The 18,915-nt window shown below is 57.8% G+C and overlaps 3 protein-coding genes across 5 annotated transcripts in view; 2 read left to right on the forward strand and 1 right to left on the reverse strand.

Moving 5' to 3' along the window:
• Positions 1–6,758, forward strand: part of CERS1 (ceramide synthase 1) — a 21,489-nt gene extending 14,731 nt beyond the window's left edge. The window contains exons 6-7 of the mRNA XM_032267850.1: positions 45–154; positions 6,666–6,758. Of these exons, the coding sequence (XP_032123741.1) occupies positions 45–154; positions 6,666–6,708 (153 nt within the window). The 3' untranslated portion in view covers positions 6,709–6,758. The remainder of the gene's footprint in view (positions 1–44; positions 155–6,665) is intronic.
• The window catches only part of GDF1 (growth differentiation factor 1), a 24,949-nt gene extending 14,752 nt beyond the window's left edge, over positions 1–10,197 (forward strand). Inside the window, exons 6-9 of one of the 2 annotated variants that reach the window (XR_004265339.1) lie at positions 45–154; positions 6,666–7,304; positions 7,957–8,836; positions 8,911–10,197. Coding sequence is in view for 1 of the 2 variants with exons in the window: in XM_032267847.1 (XP_032123738.1) it covers positions 6,974–7,304; positions 7,957–8,750 (1,125 nt within the window). In the remaining variant the exon portion in view is untranslated. Of the gene's footprint in view, positions 1–44; positions 155–6,665; positions 7,305–7,956 lie in introns of both variants that reach the window. The other variant, XM_032267847.1, reaches the window with a different exon arrangement.
• Positions 9,059–18,915, reverse strand: part of UPF1 (UPF1 RNA helicase and ATPase) — a 37,046-nt gene continuing 27,189 nt past the window's right edge. For both annotated transcript variants that reach the window (XM_032267843.1, XM_032267844.1), the window contains exons 16-24: positions 17,465–17,582; positions 16,632–16,788; positions 15,476–15,618; positions 14,009–14,183; positions 13,434–13,515; positions 11,948–12,109; positions 11,625–11,842; positions 11,221–11,343; positions 9,059–10,765 (exon numbers count right to left, since the gene is read on the reverse strand). In XM_032267843.1, coding sequence (XP_032123734.1) covers positions 11,224–11,343; positions 11,625–11,842; positions 11,948–12,109; positions 13,434–13,515; positions 14,009–14,183; positions 15,476–15,618; positions 16,632–16,788; positions 17,465–17,582 — 1,175 coding nt within the window. In that variant the 3' untranslated portion in view covers positions 9,059–10,765; positions 11,221–11,223. The remainder of the gene's footprint in view (positions 10,766–11,220; positions 11,344–11,624; positions 11,843–11,947; positions 12,110–13,433; positions 13,516–14,008; positions 14,184–15,475; positions 15,619–16,631; positions 16,789–17,464; positions 17,583–18,915) is intronic.

Raw genomic sequence — 18,915 nt, forward strand, 5'->3', positions numbered from 1 at the left:
AGGGGGACTTCCTTCTCACCCGCGTGTCCCCTCCCTTCTCGCAGTACATCGTGGTGTTTGCAGCCAAGGTGTTGACGGGCCAGGTGCGAGAGCTGAAAGACCTTCGGGAGTATGACGCAGCGGAGGCCCAGAGCCTGAAGCCCAGCAAAGCCGAGTGAGTGTGGAGGGGCCTGCGCCCCGCGTTCCCTCCTTTAGTGAAACCCGTCCGAGCACGCTCATGGGCAGGCCCCCAAGACCCAGCAGCAGATGAGGCTGATGCAGATGCTGCTCCCCAAGCCTGCTCCAGGACAGAGACTGCAATAAAGGCGTGGACGATGTGGCCACTGAGTTAACTGCCCTGAAAGACAGGACAGTGAGGAAGGAGAGGGGAGGGCAGGGTGACAGGCAGGGTCTTAGCAGTGGGGACACTCAGGGTCAGGCCTGGTGGCTGGTGTGGCCGGAGTGGGCGAGCCGAGGCCCCGTCAGTGGTGAGGACTAGCTGTTGGCCAGGCTGGGCGATGACACCCCACCCACATCCCCAATGGAGCCGGCGGCAGTGGAGCTGGGGGCACCTGGGCCAGGGGTGAACGGAGGCAGAATTGGTGACAGGCAGGTGGAGGCGTGCGGTGTCTCAGGCAACTTGAGGAGTGTTTCAGCTGACAGGGCAGGAGGTTATGGAAGGCCCTGGAAGGCACCGACCAGCCAGGCCCTTTGATTCGGCCAGTGGGGCCAGCGGTGACCCGGGAATGATGGTCTCAGGGCAGCAGTGGCTCAGAGCTCCGTGATGTTTGGAACGGGAGGTTGGAGATGTAGGCGTTTAACACATCCGGGGCTGTGGCCGGGCAGAGGCGCGTCAGACACCCCACCCCGTTTGGAAGGGAGACCTCACCAGATCTGCCTTGGGTGTCAATGAAACAGAAATAAACAGATCAAAGATGACCCAAGGCTTCTGGCTCCAGCTCACGTTGACTGAGACGGGATGGGGCAGGGTCACGTGGGTTCAGCAGGCGCAATGGTAGGAGACTCCTTTCGAGGGTGTTAGATTGCACTGCCCTTTGAGCGACAGTCAAGAATTCTTTTTTTTTTTTTTTTTTTTTTAAGACAGGGTCTCACTCTGTCTTCCAGACTGGAGTGCAGTGGCACAATCTCGGCTTGCTGCAACCTCTGCCTCCCAGGCCCAAGAAGTGATTTTTAGTAGAGATGGGGTGTCACCATGTTGGCCAGGCTGGTCTCGAACTCCTGACCTCTAGTGATCCACCTGCCTAGCCTCCCAAAGCATTGGGATTACAGGCGTGAGCCACTGCGCCTGGCCTGTTTCTTTTTTGTTTTTTAGAGCTGGGGTCCCACTCTGTCACCCAGGCTGGAGTGCACTGGCTCAATCAGCTCACTGAAGCCTCAACCTCCTGGGCTCAAGTGATCCTCCTGCCTTAGCCTCTCAGGCGGCTGGGACCACAGGCACCCACCCTCACATCCAGCTAATTTTTTTTTTTTTTTTTTTTTTTTAAGATAGGATTTCACTATGTTGGCCAAGCTGATCTTGAACTCCTGACCTCAGGTGATCCACCCATCTCGGCCTCCCAAAGTGCTAGGATTACAGGCACGAGCTATCTTGCCCGGCCACATCCAGCTAATTTTAAATTTTTTTGTAGAGACGAGATCTATGTTATCCAGTCTGGTCTCAAACTCTTGGCCTTAAGCCACCCTCCTGCCTCAGCCTCCCAAAGTGCTGGCATTACAGACGTGAGCCACTTCACTGGTTCTGAAAATTCAATTATGTTTGAAACCCTTAAGAAAACAAAGACTGAGAACCACTTCTAGATAACTCAGAAGACATGAAGCAAATCAGAGAGCAATTAATTGGCTCGATCCCTTCCTCACCCCATATCACCCCATTGCTGCTGCTTTTGTTTTTTGAGTCGGAGTTTCACTCTTGTTGCCCAGGCTGGAGTGCAGTGGCGTGATCTCGGTTCACCGCAACCTCTGCCTCCCAGGTTCAAGCAATTCTCCTGCCTCAGCCTCTTGAGTAGCTGGGATTACAGGCGTGTGCCACCACGCCTGGCTAATTTTGTATTTTTAGTAGAGACGAAGTTTCTCCATGTTGGTCAGGCTGGTCTTGAACTCCTGATCTCAGGTGATCCACCTGCCTCAGCCTCCCAAAGTGCTGGGATTACAGGAGTGAGCCACGGCGCCCGGCCTCCATTGCTGCTTCTTGAGCAGCCTCACCTCCAGGGTCCCCTCATCTGCACCCCTCCCCCAAATTCCCTGTCCTCCCCATGCTCCTTGTGGGACCCCTGGTGATATGTGTAGCCAGTACCCTTCCCTCCTACACTGATGCCTATAGCCTCCTGCGGCCATTCCTGTGTCCTTGTCATGACCCAGCCCTCTGTCCAAAGCCCTCACTGCCCTCTCAGGGGCTGCCAGGACCGCCCATCAATTGAGGGACTCTCACCTCTCTCTGGCCCTGGTGACCTGCACCCAATACTCTGTAAATCCTATTTTCACCTCTGCTGCACCTGCTGCCACCCCTGCAGTGTCTAAAGAACTGGGCTGGGCACGGCAACTCGAGCCTGTAATCCCAGCACTTTGGGAGGCTGGGTCTGGAGGATGGCTTGAGCCCAGGAGGTTGAGGCTGCAGTGCACCACTGCACTCCAGCTGGGGTAACAGAGCGAGACCCTGTTTCAAAAACTAAAAATAGAAAACTGTCAAGTTCAGCCCCTATGCCTGGCGCATGCCGGAGCAGCTTCCCTCCTGCGGTTCCTGGGCACTCGCCTCCCCACCATCATACTCATCCCCTGCACCTATCATCTGGCCAACATGTCCCCAAGAAAACGGGGTGTCCGGGTGAGGACGTCCACCTGCTGCTACAGTGGACGACAGTCCCTCTCCCTCTGAGGCTAGGGACGTCCGCCCAACTGGCCTATTCAAGGACATTTCAAGCAAGGAGTGAACTCTCTCTTCTTCTCCACCAGCCTCATCAGCCTCTTTCCCTCCCTTGTTGCAGAATTCCTCGATCCTCCTGGGTCCCCCTCAAACCCAGCAGTGCCTGATCTTCCTCCCCCCATCCCCACAACCACTCCTGTCCTGCCCCGTTGTGGCTCTCTTGGTGCTAACCCCTGAGGGTCCCCTCCCCACTCCTTTTTTTTTTTTTTTTTTTTTTTTGAGACAGAGTCTCACTCTGTCGCCCAGGCTGGAGTGCAGTGGTGCATCTTTGTTCACTGCAGCCTCCGCCTCCCAGGTTCAAGCGATTCTCCTGCCTCAGCCTCCCAAGTAGCTGGGATTACAGGCATGTGCCACCATGCCCGGCTAATTGTTGTATTTATTTATTTATCTTTTAATGAATGATTGGTTCTCATGTTGCCCAGTCTGGCCTTGAGCTCGTAGCCTAGCCTCTTCAAGCGCCAGGACAACTGGCCTGAGCCACGGCAGCTCCCTCATTTTAGTTGAGATGAGGTTTCACCATGTTGGCCAGGCTGGTCTTGAACACCTGACGTCAGGTGATCCGCCCACCTCAGCCTCCCAAAGTCCTAGAATTACAGACATGAGCCACCATGCCCGGCCCCGGATAATTTTTAATTTTTTTGTAGAGACGGAGTTCCATTGTGTTGCCCAGGCTGATCTCTCTCTCGGCCTAGGCTGATCTCGAATTCGTAAGGTCAAGTGATCTGCCCACCTCAGCCTCCCAAAATGCTGTGATTACACGTGTGAGCCACCACGCCCAGTCCTTGATGCCCTTTCTTTGCCCTGCGCTCCTGCTCTGTCTCTCCAGCCTCCTGGCTGACCTCCTGCTCTTCCAGAGCCCTTTCTCTGCTCACATTTATTTGTTTGTTTGTTTTTGAGATGGAGTCTTGCTCTGTTGCCCAGGTTGGAGTGCAGTGGTGCGATCTCGGCTCACCACAACCTCTGCCTTCCGTGTTCAAGCGATTCTCCTGCCTCAGCCTCCTGAGTAGCTGGGACTACAAGAGCACACCACCATGCCCAGCTAATTTTTGTATTTTTAGTAGAGATGGGGTTTCTCCATGTTGGCCAGGCTGGTATGAAACTCCTGACCTCATGATCCACCTGCCTTGGCCTCCTAAAGTGCTGGGATTAGAGGCGTGAGCCACTGCGCCCGGCCTCTCTGCCCACACTTAATCCATACCAGCTTGCATGTTTCTCTCCCAGCTCATGAAGCTCCCCTGAGCGCCTTTCTCCATCTTCTGCGTTTGACATTTTGAGCATCTTCTAAAGTATCCCAAATCAAGGCCAGGCCAGGTGGCGCACACCTGTAATTTCAGCACTATGGGAGGCCAAGGCGGGCAGATCATGAGGTCATGAGTTTGAGATCATCCTGGCCAACATGGTGAAAACCCGTCTCTACTAAAAAGACAAAAATTAGCCAGGCATGGTGGTGCATGCCGGTAATCCCAGTTACTCTGGAGGCTGAGGCAGGAGAATTGCTTGAACCTGGGAGGCGGAGGTTGTGGTGAGCTGAGATCGCGCCACTGCACTCCAGCCTGGGCGACAGAGTAAGACTCTCTCAAAAAATCCCAAAGCAGCCCCCAGTTTCACCCCAGACTCCCTCTCTGGAACGCCAGTCTATCAATGTGGACAGCAGTTCCAGGCAAAACCCTTGCAAGACCCCAGGGGGCCCCTCTCCTCTGTCTCCCTCTCCTCCTCATCTATGAAGAAACATCTAGAAAGTGCCTGCGTCATCATTCCCTCTCTGCACCCTCGCTCTGACTCTTTTCACCACAGTGGTGGATAGAAGCCGAAAGGTGTCAATCAGAGTAAGGCCATCTTGGCTGCCTGGTGGCTCATGCCCATAATCCCAGCACTTTGAGAAGCTGAGGCAGGCTGATCACCTGAGGTCAGGAGTTCGAGACCAGCCTGGCCAACATGTGAAATCCTGTCTCTACTAAAAATACAAAAATTAGCCGGGTGTGGTGGCGGGTGCCTGTAATCCCAGCTACTTGTCCCATCCCGGCTGCTAGCGACCCAGGAGGCAGAGGCTGCAGTGAGCCGAGATTGTGCTACTGCACTCCAGCCTGGGTGACAAAGCGAGACTCTGTCTGAAAAAAAAAGAGAAAAGCTATCTTCCCCAAGGTGGGTATACCCCCACCCATACCCCAAAAGGCAAATACTGACAGCTGCTTTTGAGTGGGTAGGGAACACTTTGAAGCTTGTGCAGAAAAAACAAACAAGAATCAGCAGGAAAGCTCTGATAAAAAGCCCCGGAGCGGGAAAGCCCATCACCGAAGATGCTAAACTTTACCATTAGAGGAATCTACACTCTCCATGGGAACTGAGTTGAGAAATTAGCATAAGACCTCGAAACCTTTAGCAAATACTAAAGACCATCCTGGAGGGCAGGAATAAGGACACATGGGGGCCATCTGGAAAACACAGTGAAGGTGTGTCTTTGTCTCCTGTAAGCCCCAGGGCAAACCCCGCACCCACCCGTTGTACCCAAGGTGTCAATGCAGAAATGGAATCCCTGAAGTCACCTCAGAGCCAAAAGGGGAGATTGTGTCACACAGGTTTGTTTATGGGAAGAATTGACAAGCCACAAGGGTGGATGAAGACCCACCACTCACAGTCCCAAGGACTGCGGGCAAAGTCAGAAGACAAGTGACAGATGGGAGGTCCAAGCAGGGCTTATCTCGTCTCAGATAAGGACCCTCAGATGGGGACAGCTAGCTGGCTATGAAATGCATGCAGAGAAGCTGGGCTTCCACCTAAGGGAGGAGCAAATTAAAGTGACAAAAGCCCTTTGGGAGGCAGAGGCGGGCTGACTGCTTGAGCCCAGGTGTTTGAGACCAGCCTGGGCAACAAAGCGACCTTGTCTCAAACAATAAAGTTAGTTGGGGTCAGACGTGGTGGCTCACAGCTGTAATTCCAGCACTTTGGGAGGTCAAGGCAGGGGGATCACCTGAGTCAGGAGTTCAAGACCAGCCTGGCTGATATGGCAAAACCCTGTCTCTACTAAAAATGCAAAAGTTAGCTGGGCATGGTGGCAGGCGCCTGTAATTCCAGCTACTTGGGAGGCCGAGGCAGGAGAATCGCTTGAATCTACCAGGCAGCGGTTGCAGTGAGTTGAGATAGTGCCACCGCACTGTAGCCTGGGCGACAGCGAGACTCAAACCAAAAAGCTGGGCATGGTGGCATGCCCCTGTAATCCCAGCTACTCTGGAGGCTGAGGTGGGAGGATCCATTGAGCCTTGGAGGTCAAAGATACAACTAGCTATGATCATGCCACTGCTATAGCCTGGACCATAGAGTGAGACCCAGTCAAAAAAAAAGCCATGGTAGGGAGGACATCAGATGCCAGCCAGGGCCACTGGAGCCAAGGACTAGCCTTCGTGGGGTGGGGTAGCAGAGGAGAGGAGGATCGTGTGACAGAGGCCGTGAAGTTGTCAGGTCCAGGCTGGTGGGTGGCTTTTGCCCTCCAGCAGCCTGGAGAGGCAGGGAGGAGGGGAAGAGTGAGGGTTAATTAGGGAGGAGGAAGCAAGGAGGAAGTGCCAGGGTGCCAGGAGGGTAAACATGCCTACGGGGCAGGGTGAAGGAGAGGAGGAAACCACAAGGTGAGGCCGGCTTGGCTGGGTAAAAGTAGATGGGGGTGTGTGAAACGTCCAGGGAAGCAGCGGGACAGAGGAGCAGGCGGCTGGGTGGGGCTCCCAGGCTAACCTGAGCTGGTTCTGGCCCCCAGGAAGCCACTGAGGAACGGCCTGGTGAAGGACAAGCGCCTCTGAACCCCTAGGCCCCGCCCCCGTGGACCCGGCCCCACCCGAAAACCACGCCCCCATCCGTGGCGCTCCCCCACCCCCTCCTCTACCTCTGGTCCTCTAGGGTCGCAGCCACCTCCCTTGGGACCCCCGCCGCCTCATCCTGCCTCTACTCCCCGGCCACGCCCCCCAGGACCCCCTGCCCCTCTAGGAACACTGGCCCCGCCCTCAGCCCACTGGTCCCGCGCCGCGGTGGACCCTGCACACACACTGTCCATCGCCTGGAAGGAAGATGCCACCGCCGCGGCAAGGTCCCAGCTGCCACCACCACCACCTCCTCCTCCTGGCCCTGCTGCTGCCCTCGCTGCCCCCGACCCGCGCCCACGTGCCCTCAGGCCCCGCTACCGCCGCCCTGCTCCAGGCTCTCGGACTGCACGATGCGCCTCAGGGCGCCCCCAGGCTCCGTCCGGTTCCCCCGCTCATGTGGCGCCTGTTTCGACGCCGGGACCCCCAAGAGACCTGGTCGGGCTCGCGACGGACGTCCCCAGGGGTCACCCTGCAACCGTGCCACGTGGAGGAGCTGGGGGTCGCCGGAAACATTGTGCGCCACATCCCGGACCGAGGTGAGTGGGACTTTCGCTGGGGACACTGGTCCCGGAAACCAGACCTTCCAGGGCGGGGGTGCCCGAGAGGCTCCAAGAGTCCCCACCCGCCCCGTCCAGGCTGCTAGCAACTTGGGCCACCTCACCCTACCCCTTCCTCGTCCTCTGCTTGCTGCAGATGCCAAGGGGTTCCCAAGACCACGTCCCCACCCCATCCCCACCCCTGCCACTTGACACCCTTTAATGCCTTCCTGCAGATGCCACCTCCACACCCCAGCATGGCTTCCCCAGGGGCCCAGGCGCTGGCTCTTGTCTCCCACTTCGGCCACCCCTCTTCCTAGAGATGGAGTTTCACCACGTTGACCAGTCGGGTCTCAAACTCCTGACTTCAAGTGATCCACCCGCCTAGCCTCCCAAAGTATTGGGATTACAGGAGTGAGCCACTGCGGTTCCCCGCGGAGGCCAGCCCGCCCCCACCCCCGAACCCCGCAGGGTGCCTTCCTTGGAACTCACGCCCTGCCCCCACTCCATCAGCCCGCCCCGCCGCTTCATACCTTTCCCCCCGACGGTGCACCCCCAGCCCCACCGTTCACCTTCCTGCCTGTCCCCAACTGAGACCCCATAGGCAGGCCCGGGACGCAGCGTGAGCCGAGTCCTGTCCCTGCCTCCCCAGGTGCGCCCACCCGGGCCCCGGAGCCTGCCTTGGCCGCGGGGCATTGCCCCGAGTGGACCGTCGTCTTCGACCTGTCGGCTGTGGAACCCGCTGAGCGCTCGAGCCTGGCCCGCCTGGAGTTGCGTTTCGTGGCGGCGGCGGCAGCGGCTCCGGAGGGCGGCTGGGAGCTGAGCGTGGCGCTGGCGGGCCAGGGTGCAGGCGCGAGCCCCGGGCCGGTGCTGCTCCGCCAGGCGGTTCCCACCCTGGGGCTGCCGGTGCGCGCAGAGCTGCTGGGCGCCGCCTGGGATCGCAATGCCTCGTGGCCGCGTAGCCTCCGCCTGGCGCTGGCGCTGCGCCCCCGGGTCCCTGCGGCCTGCGCGCGCCTGGCTGACGCCTCGCTGCTGCTGGTGACCCTCGACCCGCGCCTATGCCACCCTCTTGCCCGGCCGCGGCGCGGCGCCGAACCCGTGTTGGGCGGCGGTCCTGGGGGCGCGTGTAGCGCACGGCGGCTATACGTGAGCTTCCGCGAGGTGGGCTGGCACCACTGGGTCATCGCGCCGCGCGGCTTCCTGGCCAACTATTGCCAGGGTCAGTGCTCGCTGCCCGCCGCGCTGTCTGGGCCCGGGGGTCCGCCTGCGCTCAACCACGCCGTACTGCGCGCGCTCATGCACGCAGCCGCCCCTGGAGCCGCCGACCTGCCCTGCTGCGTGCCCGCGCGCCTGTCGCCCATCTCCGTGCTCTTCTTTGACAACAGCGATAACGTGGTGCTGCGGCAGTATGAGGACATGGTGGTGGACGAGTGTGGCTGCCGCTAACCAGGCGCAGGCAGGAATGCGGGCCCAATAAACGCCCCCGTGGTCTGCTCTGCTGGTCTCCTCGGACTCCTTGCCTGGGGGTGGGGGTGGTGACCTCCGACCCAAGGTGAAGCAGCCCCCATAGGCCCAGGTGCTGCCCACGGGAGGGACCCAGGGGCAGGGGTCGCCCTCGTTCAGTCCTGCAGGCAGCTGTGTCCTTTCTGGGCTTTGCCTCAGTCTTCCTCTGGATTCCTTCATACCCCGACCCCTCACCCAGGCGGGGCCCCAGCCCCCTCCGTCCCCTGCAGTTCATCCAGCCCTTGGTGTGTAGGCAAAACTGTTTATTAATATTTTATTGGTGACAAAAGAATTTAAATTGACCAAAAATCAAGAGTTACATTGCCTTGGTACAGCGCGCCTGGGTTTGTCAAGGTCAGTGGCTGCTGCTACACAGCTGGAGAACACAGCACAGGGCGAAGCAGAGGCAAAGGGGCCCAGCCCAACAGCTGGGGTGGGGCGGCAGCGCCCCTCAGGCCACTGCAGGGTCACAGCGGAAACCTAGCCGGGACTGTGCCTCTACACGGCCTGCCGGAAGAAGGGGAAACCGAAAGCCCTAGAGCAATGGGAATAAATATGAGTCCCTGCCAGAAGGAAGGCGGCCTGTACGTCCCCGTCTGTCCCATGCAGAAGCGGGAACCTGGACGCGTTCAGCGCAGTGCCAGGGACAGCCCCAGGCCCAGGCTGGGGGAGGCTGCAGGCCTGGCCACCAGGCAGAATGATGCCCCAAGCTAGGTGTTCGAGGGGCTGGAGCAGCTCTCCCAGCTAAAACGACCCCGCACTCCCAGCCTCTCACACAGAACGTGATTTCTGTGACTTGTTTCCTTACCCCAACGGCAGCCATGGCCCCATCAGCAAAGCTGCTTGACAGGCAGAGCTCCCACTTCAGGGGAGTGCTGTGTAGCGCCCTGTGTCTAACCAGCGCAGGACTGTGGTACCTGCTGGGGACGGGGACAGGCCCTCTTGTCCTTCCACCAAATCCTTCGAAGGACCCCGGGAGAAAGCCATCGATCCGGGAACAGCCACATTCTCAGCCCCTGGCCACAGGGTCAGTCCTGGCCAAGGCGCGTCTCAGTGAGGCCAAAAGCACGTTCCTCACAGGCTCAGGGCCCTTCGCGGAGTCCGGGCAGGAAGCAGCTTGGCTTCTGAGTCCAGCGGAGAACGAGCACCTTCCAGGCTCGGCAGGCAGCTACCCCAGCGGCCTGATCACCCGCTTCTTGAAGCCGTTGGAAGCTAAAACCTACAACAAAAATCCTCTGGGCCTAGGCACAGGTGTTGCTCCTCTTCTCCAGTGGCGCTGGCTTGTTTAAACTGTGTTTCTGGAAGCTTCTCGTATCTCCCAGGTCCACCGCTAAGATTTTAGATATAAACTTAGGAAAGTATTTTTCAGTACTCCTTTAAAAGAATCTTGAGGAAAAAAAAAAAAAAAAAAAAAAAAAAAAAAAACCCCAAACACCGTTAATTTCTTTAAATGAAGGCCCTCTGAGAACAGGCAGCATGACCTCGGCGGGTCCGGTCGGCGTGGACAGATGCGCCCTCCTGGGGCTCTGCCTGGGCGCCGTGGCCTTTGGAAGGAGCCTGCTCGGGCACAGAAATGCGAAGTTTTTTCCTGCTAAGACGTAGTCCCCTTTCAATCAAAGAGAAAAAGAAATAAAAGAACAGAGGAAAGGGCTACTCTGAGATGAGGGTCTTCCTCCCTCCGCCCTGGCCGCAGCCCCGGTGGGACGGAGCGGGGCCTCCTGGTGGCGGCGGCTCCCGCGGGCCGGCCCCTCCTCCGCTCCCTCTGCTCCTCGCCGCCGCGGGCCAGCAGGGGGCGCTCGGCCTCGGCTCCTCTCCCTCGTGCGCTCTCCCTTCCTGTCGCTCACAGTGGTGCTTCAGTTTTAGCAGTGGAAAACAGGTATCCGTTTATTTTTATTTTTTATTACCCAGAATAAGATGCTGATGGACTAAGCCACGTTGCTTAGCTCTTCCGCCGCCACCTGAAGGGAGGGAGAAGGGCAGGAGGCAGTGAGAGGTGGCACCTGGCACCCCACGGGCCTGCAGCACACAGGCCAATGAGGGAGGGCCCAAGCTGCCCTCCCCCACTCTGAGGAGGAAACCGAGGCCCCGCAGGGGTCCTGCGAGCAGAGGGCTGCCCGTCAGGGTGGGGGAGGGGCCCATCATCGTCCTCCTGCCCTGGACCACCATGGGAACTTCAGGGCCTCCACACCCCTTTCCATGGGGAGCCCTAGAATTCTCTCAAGGGGAAAGTGGGGCTGTGACTGGGACACACAGGGAGCGACCCTGACTGGCAGTGGAAGTCACAGGCTGAGCACACCCTGGGCCCCACACACATTTCCAGACAACACCCCTCTAAGTGCAGTTCCCTGGGGAGAGCCGCTCCCATCCCTCTCCCTGAAGCCAGGCGGGGCCAGGCCTGCTCCGGGGGGCTTGCCTTCTAATACTGGGACAGCCCCGTCACCCCGCCGTGCTGGTAAGCCCGCTCTCCCTGGTAAGTGGAGTCCTGTGAGAGCGCCACGTCGATCTGTGATTTAAACTCGTCGCCAAGGTAACTGTCCTGAAAGACAAGGTGGGGAGGTGAGTAAGCCACTGGCCAAGGGCGCTCACGTCCATCCAGCCCTAAGCAGCCTGAGAGAATGGAAAAGCTGTCCCCAAACTAAGAGCCAGAGAACCACTCCGCTGACCCCAGCTCAGGGACAGGTAACTTGCACAGGGGACACACGCCAGACCAGCTCTCCAGGGCTCTCCAGGTGGAATATTCCAGGTGCACAGCCCCACCCTCATTCCCGCAGGTCCCGTCGGAGGGCTCCGAGAGGGCTCTGTGTGGGGCGGCCTGACCTGGGACAGCTCCGGCTGGGAGAGGCCGGGCTGGCTCATCTGGGAGGGCTGGCTCATGGAGATGTAACCCTGCGTCAGGGCGCCCTGCGAGAAGGGCTGTGATGCCACATCCTGGCTGGCTTGGCTGTTGGGGAGGTTGGTCTGGCTGGGCCCAGGAAGCCCAAAGCGGTTCTTCTGGCGTCCCCCACGACCAGTCTTGCCTTTCGGGGTGCCTCGGCCTGAAAGACAGCAGTCCAGGGTGATGTGAAGGAGGCCAGGGCCTGGAAGACAAGCACACCCTCAGGCGCTCTCAGGAGGGCCACACCCAGGCCACAGGTGCTCACCTGCAGCTGGCCCGTTGGCTTGTCCAAAATAGCCGGGTGGCGGCATGGGCGGCATGACCAGGTTGAAGGGGATGGGAATGTTCATGGCGGCCACGTGGCTGGGGCCAGCGCTGATCATGCCGATCTGGTCGTGGGTCTGGAAGTACATGCTAGAAGGCCGGCCTGCAAATCACAGTCAGGCGTCACCTGCCTTGGTAAAACCCCGGCGATGTCCCCACCCACCCCATCAGCCAGTCAGCTGGAGCTGCACATGTGTGCTGGCCCTCCAGGCTGAAGATGCAGATTCGCAGGACTCCATGTTGACTACAGCAGCCTGCCTGGACTGGATCACCTTCCCCCAGGAGAGTCTGCTGGGAATCACTGGCCTACACAGATCTTAAAAGCTGAAAATGGCCGGGCGCGGTGGCTCACGCCTGTAATCCCAGCACTTTGGGAGGCCGAGGCGGGTGGATCACGAGGTCAAGAGATCGAGACCATCCTGGTCAACATGGTGAAACCCCGTCTCTACTAAAAATACAAAACATTAGCTGGGCATGGTGGCACATGCCTTAATCCCAGCTACTCAGGAGGCTGAGGCAGGAGAATTGCCTGAACCCAAGAGGCGGAGGTTGCGGTGAGCCAAGATTGCGCCATTGCACTCCAGCCTGGGTAATAAGAGTGAAACTCCGTCTCAAAAAAAAAAAAAAAAAAAAAAGGTGGAAAATTGGGGTGGGGCGCAGGGGCTCACGCCTATTAATCCCAGCACTTTGGGAGGCCAAGGCAGGTGGATCACCTGAGATCAGGAGTTCAAGACAGCCTGGCCAACATGGTGAAACCCCATCTCTACTAAAAACACAAAAATTAGCTGGGCGTGGTGGCATGTGCCTGTAATCCCAGCTACTCAGGAGGCTGAGGCAGGAGAACTGATGGAACCCAGGAGGTGGAGGTTGCAATAAGCCAAGATCGCACCACTGTACTCCAGCTTGGGTGACAGAGAGAGACTCTGAAAAACAAACAACAAAAAAAACCCTGAAAATTGGCTGGGCACAGAGACTCACGCCTGTAATCCCAGCACTGTGGGAGGCTGAGGCGCAAGGACTGCTTGAGCCAGGAGTTCAAGACCAGCCTGGACAACATAGTGAGACCCTGTCTCTAAACAAAAAAATAAATGAAAAGCACCCTCCATTTACCAAAAAAAAAAAATCCTTTTAATGAAAATGCTCTATTTGTACTACATGCAGCCCCTATCCTACCACCACCAAAAAGCAAGAAAAAGCTAACTAGCTCCATCACCAGGAAACACTGATGAATGGACTCTGGCTAACGACAAACGCACGCCCCGGGGTGCTCTGGGGCTAGAGATGCCCTGGGGGCTGGGAGGCCAAGGGAGCCAGAACCCACCCTCAAGGGGGAGGAAAGGGGGACACCCAAAGCTGCAGCTGTGGGAACGGCCAGCATCCCAGTGGAGGGAAAAGGGGCCGGCTGGGTCCCCTGCCGAGCGACTCACCCTGGCTGCTCCGATCATAGACGGAGCCGGGGATGATGGCCTCCCGGGCATCATACATGGCTGTGGTCATGAAGCGAGCCCCCTGCAAAGGTTTAGATAGGTGAGGAATTTGTCATCTCAACACGAAGAACAGCTTCCCACCAACCAGTGGCCTGGGAGGGGGCAGGTGTGCCGCTGTGGGTGTTGACACTGTGCTAGGGGCTCTCTCTGGGGAAAGGAGGGAGCTGCTGTCTCATGGGCTCTGGGCCTGCCCTGACATCCCGACCTGGGCTCTGACGCTGACCCCTGGGACTCGGCTAAGGCAGCTTCACGCCCCTCATCACCAGAGCACCCCAGGCTCGCAAACCATGTCCGAGGTCCCAGGCTGCTGCAGCACAGTTCCCAGAAGGTAGAGCCCAATTCCCAGAAGCCTCTCAGGACCTAGCAGCCCCAAACCAAAAATGCCACACACAGCTCGGGAGACACAAAGTGGGCTGCCCACCCTCAGCTCACGGGCACCGTGGGCCCCTGTGCCACCTTCCCAGCAGTTTTGGGCCCGGGTTTCTCCGTGCCCCCGCTGCCCTGCGGGCACTCACCGGGTTGATGGTGTTGACCAGCTTGCGTGGCTTGCTGAACTGCATGAGGCTCTCACGCAGGTTGTTGAGTGGCCCCTCCACCAGCACCTTCTGCTCCTTGTAGTAGTTCAGCAGGTGGTTCCAGAGCGGCTGCTTCGACAGCGCCTTTGGGTTGCCCACAATGATGACACCATACCTGCGGCAGGGGTGCGGTGCTGAGGACACACGTGGAGAGCTGCCCGTCTCACGGGATGGTCCAAGAGGCAAGGCTGTACTCGCTCAGAACCCAAATCCAAGGCAACAGAGGCACAGAATGGGTGAGCTGAGGTGGCAGGCAGGCTGTTGGCCACGTGGACAGGCCCCAGAGTCCACTGCCAAGCCACTGACCTTGCACATGCGTTGATTTTGTGGCCAACTCTAAGCAACCCCATGGCAGACACCAGGCTGGGTGGATACGCTTGGAGACAGGGTCTGCTGTCAGGAGTCGGCCTTCCAGACACTGGGCACAGGCAGTCCCACAAAGCCCCCGGCGGGCTGGGGCAGACTTGATACCCAGCTCCTCAGGCCCACCTCACACAGCTGTGACGGGGGGACCCACCCCATACTGCCCACCAGACAAGAGGGTGTCCTAGAAAGAGGCAATTCGGGGGGCATCGACCATGGGGGGTATTAACAATGATAAAGCCACCATGAGCTATGCAGAGGCCCACCGTGCATGTGAGCCAGAAGGAGCGCTGGGCTCTCTCCCTGTGCTGGATGGAGCCAGGCCCATAACTGCCAGCTGACAAGTGGGTCCTTGCAGTTTAGTTTAGTTTTTTTTTTTTGAGACGGAGTTTCGCTCTTGTTGGCCAGGCTGGAGTGCAGTGACATAATCTCAGCTCACTGTAACCTCCACCTCTCAGGTACAAGAGATTCTGTCAGCCTCCCAAGCAGCTTGGATTACAGGCGTGTGCCACTATGCCCAGCTCATTTTTGTGTATTTAGGAGAGACCGGGTTTTACCATTTTAGGCTGAGAACTCCTGACCTCAGGTGATTCACCCTCCTGGGCCTCCCGAAGTGCTGGGATTACGTGGGATTACACGCACGTACCACCGCACCCGGCCTGCTGTCTAGTTTTATGTAGGACCACAGAATGGACACCGTGTTCTCGGAGTCCCTTCTGCTATCATCGGTTCAGAAAAGTTGTATTTCAGAACCAAAAATAGTAGACGGGACCATAGCTTCAGGCTCTCAGACTAAACAACTTAACAGCCACACACAGGGTTTCTATGAATCAGACCAGAGGCCTGCTGGGCTGACGCACAGGGGCCACAGCAAACCTTCAGGACACAGAAACAAAGACCTCCCGGGTGAGGCATCATTTCTCAACTGCTGCTCAGGGCCCTCTGACCTCTGGTCCTGGCGACCCCCGAACCCTGGCCCCAATTCCCTGGGAAGTGAAGGCTGATGAGGAGCTGGGCACCCCACGCAGCAGGCAGCCTCCCTACCTTGCTCTGGTCAGGGCCACGTTCAGACGTCTGGGGTCGTTTAAAAACCCGATGCCTTGGTGCTCGTTGGCCCGAACACAGGAGAGGATGATGAAGTCCTTCTCGCGTCCCTGAAAGGCATCCACACTGGCGATCTCCACCTCCTACGAGAGAGCTTTGTGGTCACTGTCAGCCAGCAGGCTGTCTTCCCAGCACCCACAAAATGCAGGAAATGCACCAAGACACGCCCTTAATCCCACCCAAGAGCTTGGGCCTGGTGCCTGCTCACCACACCTAGAGGCTGTCCAGGCCCTGGGTTTTTTTTTTTTTTTTCTTTCCTTTAAAGAGACAGGATCTTGCTCTGTTACTCAGGCTAGAGTGCAGTGGTGCGATCTCAGCTCACCACAGCCTTGACCTCCCAGGCTCAGCTGATCCTACCTCGGTCTCCTGAGTAGCTGGGAACATAGGCACATGCCACCATACCCTGTTGTTTCCTTTTTGGTGCAGACGGGGTCTCCCTACATTGAGCAGGTTGGTCTGAATTCCTAGGCTCAAGTGATTTCCCCCTCAGCCTCCCAAAGTGCTGGGATTCCAGGCATGAGGCGTGACACCCAGCCTGTTCTCTTTTAGCCACGGAAATTTGATTTCTAGCACTGAGAACACACGTGCTCATCCTGGACAACCTGAGCCCATGCTCAAGCACAGAGCAGAAATCACTGCCCTGTGGCCACTCAGACTCAGCACATGGCTCATTTCCTGGTAGAGACAGAGCTGTGCCTCCTCCCAACTCACGCGCAGTGGGCGTCTCGTCCCATCAATAAAGATGTGAACACCACGGTCTCCACAACAGAATACCCACTGCGTGGCAGGCGTGGGTCAGTCTCGCTCCACCTTGGATTTGTTTCAACCACCCCGAGAAAACACCCTCATGTGCCAGTCTCAGCCCATGTTTCTGACCCTTGTGACTTATCTCTCAAAATCTCCATCCTGACCAGAATTTCACAGGGACTCTGGGGATGTGCTATCCGTGCCCTCCCCAGAGGCTGGCCAACAGGTGCTTCCTGGGCATGCTCTGAGCTCCAGCCAGGGCAGGCATCTCTTGGGCGGGCTAACCTGAAGATCCAGGTCAGTACCCCCCGCATGACCCAGGAGACCGTGTGTGTCCACGGCGGCGCACCTGATAGAGCTTGGTGTGCAGGGAGCCGCTGAACTGCATGTACTGCACCAGGTAGGAGCGCTGGCCCTCGTAAGGCGTGATGATGCCAATCTGGTCTGGCTTGGCGCCTGCCTTCAACAACTTCGTGGTGATCTTCTCCACATTCGCAGCCTCAGTCCTAAGAAACCCAGTCTCTCAGTGCTGGGCTCCACCTCTGGGATCCCGAGCCCTGAAGCTGGAGGCTGTGAGGGGTGTAGATACACGACATCCAAAGGGAAGGCAGCTGCCATCACTGGCATTTGCACGGCTGAGCTTCCCCAGCCTTCACCAGAGAAGTCTCAGGGAGCAGAACACTGCCATGTAGGATCAGAAAGTATCTTTCCAGGGCTGGGCACGTGGCTCACGCCTGGAATCCCAGCACTTTGGAAGGCTGAGGCGGGCAGATCAGAAGGTCTGGATATCGAGACCATCCTGGCTAACACAGTGAAACCTCGTCTCTACTAAAAATACAAAAATTAGCCAGGCATGGTGGCACATGCCTGTAATCCTAGCTACCTGGGAGGCTGAGGCAGGAAAATCGCTTGAACCCAAGAGGCAGAGGTTGCAGTGAGCAGAGATTGCGCTACTGCAAACCAGCCTGGGTGTCAAAGCAAGACTAACCCAAAAAAAAAAAGTATCCACCCAATAAAAAACAAGCACAGTGGAAAAGGAGGCAGAAACAACATGGTTTAGAGTCTAAACGAGGAATGAAGGCAAAAAAAGCTTCAGTGCCATGTTAAAAAATAAGGAGAATGGGTCAACCTCTCAAGCTGTCCCCAAGGCCTACAGACACTGGTGGGCCCAGCCCTGCTCACCTGTTCAGGTAGGAAGTGCCTGAGCTGGCAATCTCCTCTTGGCCCTGGGTCACGTAGAAGAACATCGGTTTATCTGGCTGGGGCCACTGGAAGTCAAATCCCTTCTTCACACGATCCGCTGCAATGGGGAGGGAAAGAGGGAACACCTCAAAAGCTGTAGTCTGCCTCAACTGAGATCAGACGGAGTGCAATGCAGATGCCACACTAGTGCTGCTGAGGCCCTGGGGCAGGAGACCGAGGTCTGTGAGGTCCTGGTGAGGTCATCTGAGCTGGTCCCCTGGCCAGAGATGCCCAGGACTGAGCAAGGCTAATCAGAGGCCACTGAGAGCACTGTGTCCAGCAGAGCTGGCTCAACCCCTGAACGGGGGCTCAGCTGGTGCTTTCCTTAAGCCTGGACATCTCTGCCAACCCCAGGATCTGGGCTATTCTCCTGCTTCCTTCCAGAAGCTTGCCTTAAAGGCAACTGACTTCTGTATGTGACACTGTTGAGCCACCTGTGTCCCCCAGTCCTGCAGCCTTGCCCACTCCTGCCGAGGGCCTGTGGACCCCTGCCTGCCTCTGGGCTCCATCCTGGGCCAGGGCCCAGCACTGCGGCTGGTGCATCGCGGCATCCCATGTGAGCGGACACTTTCTTCAGACTCTCTACATTCATCTTGGTTTTTCTGGGCCCTGCGCGTGTCCTTAAAACTGCAAAACCAGCTTCTCAATTCACATGCGCCCTCCCCATCCCACTGGGAGCTTCGATTGGTGTTAGAAAACCGGTGTTTTGAGACAACACCAGCCTGACATGGACAGAGGAAGCCAGACCCGCCAGGACACGCCATATGATCCCACCTTGAACTGAAAATGAGGCCAAGCACATTACTGTTGTTACAGCGAGCGCAGGGCACCGCGTGAGCTCAAAAGTCCCTCGGCCCAGGGGCTGCTGTGGACGTGCGGTCACAGGCTGCAAGTGTGGCCGCCTGCATGGATGGCGGCTTCTCGCAGCTGGTCAGGTGGTCGTGGGTTCAGGCACTGGCTCTCCAAATACTCTCACTTAGTGATCACTCATTGAGCCAGACATTTGTGACATGGCCGCACGTTTACACTTCAATACAGAACTTCCTAAAGTGTACTTACTGGGTGTGAACGTGCTGCGCACCGATTACAGAGCCGTGCACACCAGCGTCTGCCCTCTGAGCCGATGCCCTGCGGACCATGAGGGGTCTGAGCCTGCGCCGAGCCACGCCTTTCCCAACCAGTGCTCAGACACCCCAAAGCACAAGCAAGGTCTCTGCAGCCTTGCTACGTGCTGGTAACAGTGGTGTCCTCGTGATGTCAATAGTGGCATCAACTCCCAGGACCTACCACTCGGCAAACATTGGTGTGGCCCAAGCCAGGGGATGGGCTCTGAGCCTCAGTTTCCCCTATAAGGAGGCCTGACAACACCAGCCTCACAGGTTTGGAGTTCA

The sequence above is a fragment of the Sapajus apella genome, unplaced genomic scaffold (assembly GCF_009761245.1).
Source record: "Sapajus apella isolate SASKATOON/1434 unplaced genomic scaffold, GSC_monkey_1.0 scaffold173, whole genome shotgun sequence".
Taxonomy (NCBI): Eukaryota; Metazoa; Chordata; class Mammalia; order Primates; family Cebidae; genus Sapajus; species Sapajus apella.